The sequence below is a fragment of the Harpia harpyja genome, chromosome 6, assembly GCF_026419915.1.
Source record: "Harpia harpyja isolate bHarHar1 chromosome 6, bHarHar1 primary haplotype, whole genome shotgun sequence".
Lineage (NCBI taxonomy): Eukaryota > Metazoa > Chordata > Aves > Accipitriformes > Accipitridae > Harpia > Harpia harpyja.
This window is the reverse complement of record NC_068945.1, coordinates 10,305,446-10,319,404: the sequence shown is the minus strand read 5'-3', so window position 1 is coordinate 10,319,404 and position 13,959 is coordinate 10,305,446. Positions and strand designations below refer to the sequence as shown.

At 38.5% G+C, this 13,959-nt stretch overlaps 1 protein-coding gene across 1 annotated transcript in view; it reads left to right on the top strand.

The window, feature by feature from the left end:
* GYS2 (glycogen synthase 2) overlaps positions 1-13,398 on the top strand; it is a 47,731-nt gene extending 34,333 nt beyond the window's left edge. Inside the window, exons 9-16 of the mRNA XM_052788794.1 lie at positions 2,634-2,693; positions 3,341-3,419; positions 4,072-4,185; positions 6,356-6,482; positions 8,324-8,419; positions 9,944-10,107; positions 11,305-11,385; positions 12,476-13,398. Of these exons, the coding sequence (XP_052644754.1) occupies positions 2,634-2,693; positions 3,341-3,419; positions 4,072-4,185; positions 6,356-6,482; positions 8,324-8,419; positions 9,944-10,107; positions 11,305-11,385; positions 12,476-12,697 (943 nt within the window). The 3' untranslated portion in view covers positions 12,698-13,398. The remainder of the gene's footprint in view (positions 1-2,633; positions 2,694-3,340; positions 3,420-4,071; positions 4,186-6,355; positions 6,483-8,323; positions 8,420-9,943; positions 10,108-11,304; positions 11,386-12,475) is intronic.
* The last annotated feature ends 561 nt before the right edge of the window (positions 13,399-13,959 follow it).

Here is a 13,959-nt window from a genome sequence, read left to right as displayed (position 1 = left end):
CCTCACTTTAACTGCTATGTGATTCTACATAGGAAAAGATACATGTTGTGAGGTACTTCTGAACAGAGAGACATGGCAAAACTGAAGGTTCAAATTCATAAAGAAAATCAGTAGTGGGTTATCAAAGATGAATTTTGTTTTAAAAAGTGAAAAATGCCATTTCACTCAACATATTTACAGATTCATTATCTAAGCAGGGAAATGGAAATGTGCACCTTATCAGGTGGCTGGAGCAGTTAAACTCTGCTGCAGAAGTAAGGAAGCTGGTCTTAAAGCTAAGGGACTAAAACCCACAAGACCTAGCTTCTGCTTTTATGCGTGTGTCTCCCTGTGTTTAACCTCTGTCTGATGCCGGTTCTATATTTAAAAGATGATAGAAATCTATACAACTTAGAGATCTGTAGACGAAAGGCACTTTGTAAGAGAAGGATACTATTTTTCTTGTTATCTCATTAACTGCCTCCAGCAGATGATCTCTGGCTCAGTTTCTGGATAGCAGTAATCAAGTTGAAGTCTTTGATTAACAGATACTAAACTTGCACAAAAACAGTGACAGAAATAATTTAACAAGGATCATTGAAATCATTTAGCTTTTGCCATATATGGAAAAGAAGACAGGTATGAGAAATCTATCTACTCTCTAGATTATCTCTGGAGTCATCACACGACATCTTCTTGGGACTTGCAGGAAACATTCTACCTGCTTACCATGCTGGAAACAGGTACCACAAATGTAGAGGTTGGAATTAATTGTCCAACTCTGGCTTCTTAAAAGTAATGCATCTGAGCTGCCTTCACTGCCAGTGGAGAGTGATGGTTCACTCCAAATGATGTTTCATCCTATACCACTTCAGGAAGTGTCTAAGATGAGTGAAGGGAATCATCCTCTGAAATGGACTGTCACCCTCTGCGGATGTGTGGAGAATCTGTACAACTAGCTTAAACCGTAGATGGCTAAAGCGGAGTAATGTAGCCAGAGTTTTTAATGAGAACTCTGTACGCAAGAACTGTAGGAAAATAATGTGAGTGCAGTGAGGAGCAGCCATAACTGCAACAAGTGCTTTTGGCCTCTGCTTTGTCTTTGATATAAAGTATGTAATGTTTGAATATAATACAACAGGTACCTATTAAATAAATAATATATGGATATTAGGAAAGTTTAAGTTAAATTAAATATGCAAAGGTTTTTCCATGTTGTATCTCTACTACATGGTTATTTCTCTGGTACTCAGTAATGCAGCCTGTAGTTACTAGCCAGATAGTAACAGTAAAGGTAAACCTAAAGATGCGAAATCATGCAAAAAAATGTTGCTTCCAGCTATTCTTCCCACTGTGCTCTGTGAAAAGCAAAAGACCCTCTGCATCATCATATGCAGCATTATCATGGTCATAATCTGGAGCTCCTGGATAAAACCACCTGATATCGGTATTACAAAATAATTTTAGATTATTTGAAGGATGCCACAGAAATTAAATACAAGAAGAGGTTGGCACTTATAAAGGAATAGAAGATGGCTGATCTGGGATATAAAAATCCCCTGTTTCCTCTGCTTCTGAAAAAGCAGTCTATCCTATCTGGGTTAAGTTTTGGATATTGTGCATGGCATGAGTCTATGAAAATATAGTCATGAGGGGACAGGCTTGCTGGGATTTGGATCAATTTCGTTTGACATTTAGCTGCTTTACAACTCATCCAAAATTAACTCATCCACTATTGTGTCTATGTGAGTTGGGAGAAAGCAACTAAATACAGGTATGTGGATTCTCAGCTTGGTAAAGTTTAGGATTTCACTTAACAAGTTTTGTCGTAGCCCAAAGTATAATTCTTAGAAATCAGAAAGGCAGGAAGAGTTCCATGAAGTGGGCGTTTCACTCAAATTGAGAGTGCATTTGCTATTTTGACAACAGCACTTCCAGCTGTACTTTCAAGTTACTTCAACTAGGGGCAGGATAATATAAATGACTCTGCATTTAGAACAGTTGTTCACTGGAGTTCTTTCTTAGCTAAAATATAACATTTGTCTGGCACGGGCTTTATTATTAGCTTAAAACATGGCCTGAGCTTTCCAGGATGTTTTTGGTTTGCAAACTAATTTATGACAAACTACCTTTTAGTCTAATGCTTGTTTTCAAAATTCTTTGAGTCAGGAAATAGGGCAGAAAGTGAAGGGAGATGCTGACTTTAAAATCCCCATTTGTTTAACTCTTATATCTTACGTCTTTCTACTACGTCAAGTGAAATTGGAGACCTCTCAGTCTTGATTAGTGCCCAATGTTAATGATCATGTTTCTCTACGTAAAGTCATGTATATGCTCTCTTTTTCATAGCTGAGATGAAAGTGTGGTCTACTGATGAGAGCAAAATATTAGAAGTAATCACTAGTGAGGTCTGTTCCTGGCTTTCACAGTGCATTCATCTTTGGATGCAGGTCAAATCCTCAGTTGTGCTGAAATCCATCAGTATGGCTGCTGGCTGGATAAAAGAATTTTGAGAACCAGACCTCTATCTGCTTCTACCTTCTTGGTTCCATCAGTATATATGAAAGCACAATTTAATTTCCAACAGCAGGAATCTCTTTTATTCTTTGTTCTGGATTCTTCTGTTTTATACATATATTTATTTATTTTTCTAGGGACACTGCACAATCTGTGAAAGAAAAGTTTGGAAAGAAACTCTACAATGCCCTGCTAAAGTGAGTGTATAGGTTACTTTGCTCTGCCTTGCAGAACCACATATTCAGCTCGCTTACCTATGGTGTTTCTGTGCTTCTACTCTTTGTGTAAGAAATTTTGACATCCATAGGAAGGGCATAGCAGAAGCGTATGGGACCCTCTGTTCCATATACATGTTACTTGTCAATAGCAAATCACAGAGAAAAAATTTAAAGGTACTAGCATCCCATTGTGGAAAGAGTCTTAAGAGACATGGGGGATGTCTAAGTAACACAAAGGCTTACTCACTGTCAAAAATGAGCTACTTCGGCTTAAAAAAGCACCAGTGACAAAGTAGTATGTATTAGTGGCTTAGTCATATCCTTTCAAAAGACAGTTGGAAGTGAATGACCCAAAGAACAGATGAGATGACTGGAACTTCAGCAAAAACAGGGTGTGTCTGAAAAACAGAAAAAAAATTCTTTAGCTTTGTTGGAAGCTAATTGAAAGGTCAGCAAGTGTATAGGAGAATAAAATGTTGGGAATATAGAAGGGCCATGAAAAGAAAGGAAAGATTCATGTTGACATCAGCAGACTTCAGATCAGACCTTGTTCGCCGTTTCTTCATTTTCTTTATACAACTGATAATAAGTCGTTTGGTAAAATAGGCTCTGTGTTGCCTCTGCAGAGGAGAAATTCCAGACTTGAACAAGATTCTTGACCGAGATGATATAACCATTATGAAAAGAGCCATCTTTTCAACTCAGGTCAGAAAATGTATTATTTACACAAACATCTAGTATAAATTATAAATATGACTATGTACAAGGATTGTGTATGACCTATAGTGATATGCATGCATTGAAAAAGAAGTTTTCAGCAAATATACTTCTCATCAGTAACATTTAAACATCAGCTGTGAATGTTTTTAATGAGAGTATGACCTAAACTAATTCTTTTGGGGAATTCATGGATATTCCTCCAGTCACATGCAGGACACCAAAATTCCTAATTCTTTTCTTCTGCACTAAATGTGAACTTTGCATTGTTCTTGAACCCTGGATTCTTCCATTTTTATTAAATATGTAAAAACAATCTCTTAAGGAGACATAACACATTGACTAAAAACATTTAAAATTAAATGGTAGGCCTTTCTAGAAGTTAGTACAAATATATTTCTTTTGAGATAAATGAAACAAGTCCTGTGACAGATTTTATAGTCTCATTTGTGTCCTTAGTTATATAGAAGACAACACTATATGATCATAACTTTCCTTTCTTACTTTAAAATGAAAGGGTAAAAACCTATTCACATTGATGACAAAATCTCCCACTGTCTTCCACTAACCTTAGAAAATGGTAACGGGACTCTTTGCCAACAGTTTTGTCTGGCTTATGGATTGCCTTTTCTCTCATCAGCGACACTGTCTGCCTCCGGTGACCACCCACAACATGATTGACGATGGCAATGATCCAATCCTCAATACCATCCGACGCATTGGCCTTTTCAATAACCGGACAGACAGAGTAAAGGTACATTCTGTCACTTTCTTTTTAGATATAAAATGGAATTTCTTTAAACAGTCTCAGTCTGGATTGTTAGCACGCGGAGTGCGGTCAAATTCTTGATAGGCAGAATAGACTACTTCTTCTGTCTTCCTCCCTTTCCAGGAATGACAACTAGCCACTTCACAGATATCCTCAGTTGCTGTTTAACCAAGTTAATTTCAACTTAGAAATCTCATGTTAGGGAATTGTTTGCATTGCTGCCTGCTGTACTCAATGAGGAGCTGCTACTCCTGAAATCCAGAAAGTGCCACAGGTCATTTGCACCCAGATGTAAAACTCTGTAATAGATTCATTTGCTTAAAACTGGAGGTCCAGAGTTTGAGCACAGACATTTCTGGAGTAGTGGTTCATCTCTTAAGAACCGCACCTTGACACTCAGGATTTGCTGTAGAAGGTAATCAGGGCTTTGATCCTGAGCAGAAATACTTCCTGTTCATGCTGTGCTTATGTTTACGTTAACTGTTGAAGCTCAATGTATGTAAATAAATCTTTCCTTACTTCCATGTCTATCTTGCCAGACCACAGAAATTATCAGCTCCCGCTTTCACTAGTTTGCCAAAGCTTTTTTTGGTCTGGCAATCTCTGGCATTCCCTCTGTTAACTATGACTATCTCATCATCTATCTATTCAAAGTAGAACCTAAAACTGCAAATTCTTCCTTGCCCAAACCTTTTTAAAGTCAGATCCATAGTATCTCTGACAATTACATATCACTTGTTCTCAGTGTTTTGGCTTTTAAATACATGACAATAACTGAGTAAACATTTTTCTCAATTACTAGATGCTTTTTCCTGGCTTAACATATTCTCTGCTAAGTGTGTGTCTCCAATGAACTCTGAGAGCATAATATGGTAATAATATACTAGATGTAACAAAAGTAGGGTGGAAGGATGCACTGTATATAAATATAATAAAAAATTCCTCAGAACTAACTGCTTGAAGTCCTTAGAAAGCAGATAGCATATAACACTGCAGACACCTCTTCCTGCTTCTCGGCAGGCTTGATTGGCTAAGTATATGTCAAGTTTGTACAAAACTGTCATTACCACTGGAAAATTACCTGCTGCATGAACAGGCTTAATACTTAATGAGCTGAATGTCATGGACAAATACTCTGTAAACTTCAAATGGAAAGTCATTTTGAGAGATGTATGACATATCCATGCAGACACAGCTGGCATGTGAAAAATAGCCTCAGCAATTCCAATGGAAAATATTTGATTCACTGGGATCAAATAAGCTTGCATAATGAGTTTACAGCCCATTTACTGGTTGAATACATTCATGTGTTGATTTACTCAAGTGAGTGGCATGACTATATTATTAAGAAAGGATAAAAGCATAAGCTTGATGTGGAATAATGGCTACAGTATGTTTATGCTGGCAAAAAAGCCCAGAGAAGATTAAACCCCTCCCTCACACTTCTTCCTCCCAAAGCTGACTGAACAGCATATACAAGGCACTTCTCTACTTAGCAGTGGAATATGGGGCAGTAACCTCAAGCCCTGCAGAGTCATGCAGATAAATTAGCTTGGGTCCTGAAAGTGGGACATTAGCCCTAGTTAATAAGCTTTGTCTTTCAGCAAGATCAGTTAGCCTAGGCACAGGATTGTGATGATGGGGCTGTAATACGTCTGGTTTCAAAATTCTCAGTTCTTGAGAGATCCACTGAGTACCATAACCATTCCTATATTTCAGTTGGATGCTGTGAAACTCAGAAGTGCTGTATCCTCCTGACACCTCCTCTGGAACAAGACGTCCCAATACTCTGTAGCTTGGTATAACAGACCAAGAGAACCAATTTAGTATTGCTAAATGCCACAGCCTTAGGCATAATTCCCAATGCACGTGGTCTTCTTTGATCAACAAGGATAAAGCTGAAGACCTGTCCAGAAAAAGGGTTCTTTATCAGTACTATTTCCAGGACAAGATGGTACACAGGCAGGATAAAGACTGCACACAGGCAGGATACATTTTAGTGTGGGCAATGAATTAGGTAACAGATGGGTAGAGGACATGTTGTCCAGATAATTAGGAAAAAGACCAGAGTGAAGAAATTTCTTAAGCTTATTGATCATTAAAATGTATTGATGATGGTTTTCTTTCACCTCTAATGTAAGTTTTGAATATCCAGGTGATCCTACATCCAGAGTTTCTTTCTTCGACAAGCCCATTGCTGCCCTTGGACTATGAGGAGTTTGTTAGAGGCTGCCACCTTGGTGTATTTCCATCATACTATGAACCCTGGGGTTACACTCCAGGTAGGCAATCTGTACACTTAACTAGTATCAAAAGATGAATACCCATTCTGTTGATGCAGAATAGCTTTGCAGCCAGTTTCTTCTGGAGTGCTGAAAAACCTCTTTTGGCTCTGTTTCCTCTGCAGTGCAAAGGTCTTACTGCTGGCAAAATTTGGGGGCCAGGTGGTATAAAATGGCATCTACTGACTGACAACTACTCACATTTGTCCCTGCGCTGGACCCTTTCCCATACTAACATGTAATCTTTTGATTTTCTGTGGTTTTAGAACAAAAAATCATTTTTTAAAATTAATTCAAATTAACTTGATTCAATGATTTTAAAAGAAGATTTAGAGGAATGTACATGTTGAAAAAAGTAGGGCAAGAAATCTTGATGCTACCAGCTGACATAGTTCAGTGGATTTAATTCAAGATAACAATTAAGTGTGATAAAATTATGTAACACCATATCTAAGATATTTACCACAAATACACGCAGTGGTAGAGAATCTCACAGAATTAAATGGAAATTTCTAAAGATACAGAGAGCATATAGTTTCTGACTTAAAAAATTTGGCCCAGATTTACAAAAGGCACTTAACACCTGGTGAAATCGGTGCGAACTATGAACTTGAATTTCTATGAAGATCAAAGCTTAGGTGCCTGGGGTTTTTATGTCCTCCAAAATACCTTCTGTAGTGTTGATACACATCTGAAAGTTGGGGTGACCCTCTGAAGAGCACTTGTTGTAAGCCAATGAATCAGAACAGATATTTTGCAAGTTTAGTCATTCTCCAGAGCTATTTCTCTCCAAGAGAGCTATTCAATTCCAAGTAAGACAACTGTCTTGCATTCCAGCCATTTGTCTTCCTGTTCTAATCTCAGCTAAGGTGTAAAGAAAGTGTGGCAGCCATGGATGATTTTGAAGTGAACATTAAAGTAAACCTGGACAGAAATGTTAGACTGGTACTTAGAAGTTCTGAGGAGAGCTGTGATTTGCACTAGTTAAAAAGGTAGTTTCTCTTTCCCTTACTAATGCAAAAGCAATTCTCTTTGTTGATACCCATTTAATTCTCCCAGAAACAAAAAGTGATTTTTTTAAGGTAGATTTATAGCTCTATTTTATAGACACCAGTTTTATTGTCATATGAATGAAGGCCATGTAGATGGCTTTCAGCATTTCAAAAACTAGAGTATTTACTTTATCTGCATGCTGTCTTAGGTTAGGCTTATGTTCATCAACAAAAACTGTTTAAGCCTGAGTAAGCAGTTATCCTTACTCACAGCAATGATAGAAATAACTACAAAAGATGCATACATTTTTGAATTTTATAAAACTAGCTCCACATCTACTTTGAATGCAGTCCTGAATTAATGGAGGGGTTTGTTGGGGTTTTTTCTTGCTATAGGGACCAGTTTACAAACAATGAATATCAAAGTACAAAGTTTAACATGCTCTTGCACTTAAGATATTCAGTTCTGTAAATAGTTATGAACAACTAACGAACATATGTGTACATCAGGCTTCAATTTAAAATCCAAACAAACAGTCCAGACCCTATATTGGGGTTCCCTGTTTCAACACTGGACTCCCAGAAAGTTTTTAGTTTAGCTGCTGGGAAACACAAAGATATGTTTGCAAAAACAGTGTGAAATTTTCTCTTTAATATTTCTTTTTCTTTCTTTCTTTTTTCTTCTTCTCCAAATCCACAACAAAGCATAATAGTTTTCACTTGACATTTTCAGAGCAGCTCTAGTGTTATGGGACCTTCTGTCTGCTTGTGTCTTTTTTTTTTTCTCTGAAGGTGAAACCATTCAAAGCATCTTTCCCTGAAACGATTTTTGTCTGTTTCTTTCGGCAGCTGAATGTACTGTGATGGGTATTCCCAGTGTAACCACAAACCTTTCTGGATTTGGCTGTTTCATGCAGGAACATGTTGCTGACCCAGCAGCTTATGGTAAAATTTTTAACACCATATAAAAATACCACCGCTGAGTTAGGAAAGCAAAAAACACAGCAACGATGCTGTTACTCCTCAATTTCCTGCTTTCACTAGTGCAATGGAGTTCATCGGGGGAATATATTCAGAGCTCTGAATATCTCGTTATGTTGAACAAGCCATTCAAGCTTTCATATTTATCCAAACCCTTTCCAGGTTCTCTCCTATTTGTCTCCCTCTAACCTTTTGTCTGCTTTACCTTTCCAAACTCACCACTCCTCATACTACTCTAGAGTCTCCCAAGGCTTCCCTTTAATGCCTCTGGTTACACTGTAACACTCTGAGCCCTTCAAAAGAAGCAGTGAAAATCTGCTTCTCTTTGAATGGTCCAAGAAGGATGCACTGGGACTTTGAGGCTGGTGAAACTTGCCCCCACCAAAAAAAGAGTAAATTATCATGTACTCTAAAAAATAAACCTGTGAAAATAAAAGGAACCTACTTACAAATAAGAATCTGCTCATAAAGGTTTAGAAATGGTCTGTGATTGGAGTGTGGTGAGGAGGAGGGTAGCCAGCTCCTGGTGTGTCAAGACAATATTGAAAATGTGCCCAAACTAGGGCCTCTTTCTAAGTACCTTGGCTTGTCTGCACAATCAGGCAATGACAGATCCACACTAGTACCAACTATGCCCTGACCTAGGGGCAGGCGTAGAGTCACTTGCAAAATATAGCTATGCCTGCCTGGGTAGACATGTCTTTGAGAGCCTTCAGAAAGGTACAGACCGAGAGCACAGTTCACTTGCTCTTCTCTGCCAAAACATAGCTGTGAACATTGACATAACTTACTGTACATTCCTAGGCGACACTGGGCACTTCAGTTAAGGTATTTGTGCATCTTGTCTTGTCCCTTAAGATAGCTTAAGAGGTTTAGTACCCTCTTCTTCCCAACATCCTGGTGAAAGGAAGGTGCAAAAGGATTGATCTCTACAAACGACATAGAGGCAAAGTTTACCTTGGCCCTCTCTCTGCCAGAATTGTATATTGATTAATGTATGTGAGTTAGCTATCTCTATGGAAACACTTGTATTTCTACAGAAAACACAGCCTCTCTCCTACAGGCTGATTCTGACCATCCATACCTATAAATTCTACTGCAAACTAGGAAAGCATTAGATTATTTTTTTTAAGCAGTCAGTATTTTAAAAATTATGGGAGATAAAAACGATATGTCTTTATCCAGAAACTCTTGAATCCTTTTGGACATACTTGCACAACAACAACAAAGCCTCTGAATTTTGAATAATTTGCTGAATTTCAGCCTGAAAGGTAAAGACAATTAAAATAAAAAATACGTATTTCTCTGTAGCTTTCCATTCCATTAGAATAGTAACAAATATTCCACTTACAGCTGCCTTGTAACATTGAAAAAACATATAATACATGTAATGTTTGTAAGACTGTGTGACAGAAGGTGGAATGGAAATGTAAGACGTGAGATCCCATTTTCAGCCCCACTCATCTTCACCTTTTTTGTGTCCTTCAGGCATCTATATAGTTGACAGGAGGTTCCGCTCACCTGATGAATCATGCAACCAGCTGACTCAGTTCCTGTATGGATTTTGTCAGCAGTCCCGTCGCCAGAGGATCATCCAAAGAAACCGAACTGAGAGGCTGTCAGATCTGTTGGACTGGAGATACCTAGGCAGGGTGTGTGAAACTATGAAGCAGAAGTATTAAAAATTCCAGACACATACATCTAACTAGCAGTCTTCAGCATCATGCTACAATGCAAGGACACATCCCTGTTCTGAAAAAGCACCTTTCAAAGGTGCTAAAGGCAAAGCCTGCCTTTACATTTCAGTGTAATGCTCCCATTCTCCAGTGGTAAGGAGAGACATGACTTAACTTAATAGGTTAGAACAGAAGCCAGTTACACTGAGGTCTTTGTACTCCTGGTGCTAAAGACAATGTAAAAAACTTGTGTCTCTGACAACACTGGCAACCCTACACTAGAGTAGGATTTGTGCCCCAAAGTCATCTGGCCTCTTTCAAAAATCCTACCTGTTCTTCCTAAAATGCTGCTGGGCCTTGTTGGGCCTCCTCAACACTCCTAAAATACCTCTGCGCCTTAAAGGAAAATTAGTGGTTTTAATTTGACATAGAAAACACTGCAGTACCACCTACTAAGAAGACAGTAGGAAAGAGTATTCTCAAGTCCACAGGAGCAAAGAAGTGGATGCACATATATCAGTTTTGTAACTATTTTGGACCTTGTCCTGCTCTGATATCTGTGTGAGAACCTTTCTGTTTTTATGGTTCCCAACACAACATAATACCCTGACACAACAAGCTATTTTTTCCCATGTGTGTGATGCAGACTTGTGAATATAGTGGATCCATGAATATTTTTGCTGAATTCTTAAATACCAGGCCTCCATAAACTCATAAATGTTACTTCTCTGTAACTGTTATACATGCTTCCTATGCAAGGATAAGTACAAAGTTTATGTGTATAAACATGCACATTTAAAGATGTAAATTTTCCTGGTTAAAAAAGAGCCTGTTCTATCTTGAGGGATAAAGAATACCTATCACTCAGTAAGAACTACAGTGACTGAGACAAGTGCTGGTTTCCATCTTAATACATCTTAGTCTTACAGAAACCTTATTCAACTTCTGTTCCAGACTCTACTTCAGTGTGTATCTAACATGAATGGCTCACTACTTCACAGCAGCGTGTTCATTACAAGCAGCGATATCAGTTGGATTCTGCTTAGCTGAAAACATGTTTAGCTTTTGTTCAGCATCATCTTTTAGAAGATACTCATTTTATGTTCCTTTTTTTCCTGCTTAAATCTACCCAAGACTTCCTTGACTTGTAAAGGCTTCTCTTTTATGTTGCAGTATTACATGCATGCCAGACACTTGGCCCTCAGCAGAACATTCCCAGATAAATTTGAGATGGAACCAAGTGCTCCACTAAAGGTAAAGTGCTTTTGGAGATGAGTTCATTGGCATTTTAGCTACTTTACGCAGGACAGGGCGGGACGGGGGCAGGAGGGGAGAGCAGAGAGAGAAGAGAATTAGCAAGTTTTGTTTTAACTGAAAGGAAGTGGGAACTTATAGTTAAAAGCTCAACAAGTTATAAACCCAAGCTCCAGTCAGGAGTTGTAATGGTATCAGATGCAAACACGAGGGGTACCAGGTGCAATACAGGAAAAGTTCTTCCAGTCATTTAAAGTGACATGGATGGGACTATGCCATTTTAGACCAGCTGAGGAACTGACCCTTGAAATTCCTATTAGAAGAGTGGCAGGTTCTAATTTTGCTTCTGATAAATGCTATGGAGATGTTCTGCACAAACCAAATAGAAGGGGAGCTGGGAAAAGATGATCTAGGGAAAGCAAGGCAAAGTATTGCCTTCATCTAAACATGGTACGTGAGGAAGAGTCTGTGGCTGGAACTGCAAGGGGTCAGTTTAAAGGCACACCATCGAACAGTTCTTGCATAGGGCATATTAGCACCAGTTTGAGGAGGGAGGCTGCTCAGATCCGATATAAGAACAATGTTATTTGAAACCAAACCTCCAGACACCTCCAGAGAGCAACTCAATTTTTTTAAATAAGAAGGAGAAAGGAGGTTCAGACCAAAACCACTTGCTTGGTTCTGGTTTTGTAGATATTGACATTTTAACTAGAAAACTGTTTTAAAACTTCAGACTGAATTCTGAATTTCAGTAAGCATATTCTGACTACAGAGTACAGAAGGATTTCATGTTGTGTTGATGGTTTTAAGGCTCAATAAAGATAGTCATATTTTGCAAAAAGCAGTGCTGGAAGGGCAGCATATTGTTTATGGCATAGGCTAAAGATCACTGCCATACAAGCGTGTCCTTACTGGCAGAGAAGGACTGAGGGGATCTGGGTTCAAGGGATTTTAATTTTAGAGTGCAGAGCAGGTCTAGCTTACATCCCACCATTGGTTTCCTTTGAAGTGTTGATAGCCTTAAATTGCTGTATACAACCAATTGAGGAGCACTGTGATAATATATACAACTTGCTTCTCTCTCTGCCAGACGGAAGGTTTCAGGTACCCCAGGCCTTCATCAGTGCCACCATCACCTTCTGTCTCTCAGCATTCCAGCCCTCACCATAGTGAAGGTGAAGATGAAGATGAGGATGAAAGATATGATGAGGATGAGGAAGCCAAAAGGGATAGGCAAAACATCAAGTCTCCCTTTTCCCTTGGAGTATTGCCACAAGGAAAAAAGAAGCAGCATGGAGAATACAGGAACTGAATTCGTTGCTCTCACCGTGACAAGGTCTCTCCATCCATTCAGCAGTTTCTCCTGTAGGCTTGGCAAGCTTTGTGTTAAGGACAGCTGATATAATTAGGGGAATCTTAAATGTTACTTGAGCTACACTGTTGGAAAGCCTAATATTATTTCACCTTGAAAGTAGTTTAAATGACAGTTCTTCTGTGCCCCTTTGAGGTAGAAGAGATTTCTCAAGCTTAATAAACCTAGAGAATGCGACAATCCCCTCAGGGGCTTATACAAACTGCAGACCATACCTTTGTCTACGTAATCATCTATATTAATCATAGTCTATGCTGATAGCTCCATTATGGGTCCCCAAATGAATTCCTGCTTCATTTGTGTTTGCCCTTTTCCCCTCCTAAACTAACATGAACTTTAAGCCAGAGCTCAAAAAATTTAGAGAAAAAAGTGTTACGCTGGGGAAACCTTGGCAGGGTTAAAAAAGATACACCGAAAAGAAAATGGTCATTCTTTTTCCTTATGCTGTTTATTGTAAGCTTACATCATTTAAAACATTTTTTTTACAACACAAAGAAGTGTCTTGATCCAGTGGTAAAATATACTTCCTGTGGAACCATATAAAGTCTTATGCAGTGGGCATTTGAATTTTAGAGGCAAATGAAGTCATCCTTCTGAAGGTATTTAGACCCACAATAAACAGCAGACCATTTATTTTCTGATTCTTCTGGTATGTCTCTTTTGTTGTTTTCACCTTGTCTTAGATTCTAAGTTTGTTAACAAACTAGTTTGGGAGGAAATTAATGTGACTTGGCTAAAGAGAACAACAAAATTTCCTTAAGTAACACCTTTCCCTGCAGACAAACCCACATGCCATAAAGCAATGTGACAACATCTAAAGATGAGTAACTCTAGTTCTTCCGGTTGCCCCGTGAGTCCATGGTCTAATTCACTTCTTCTAGAAGAGACCTAATCATAACAAATAATGCTGAAAGAATTCCAAGAACACATCTGCCCCACAGACTAATTTCAAAAAGCACCTGAAACTTCAAAGTGCTTGGGGAATAATTGAACCTCACAATGAGAACTAGACATTTCATTTGCCTTACAGAAAGCTTTCAAAAAGTATTTCCATTCCTAGAGATGCAGAGAGTGCCTGAACGTGCTCTTCAGAAGTAGATCTTGACATGAAGACGTTAGGAAGGAGATTCATCTTTTATTTTAGAAGTTTTTGCATCAAAAATTTCTCATGCTGTTCAAGAAAAGACATTTCCAGGAATTGA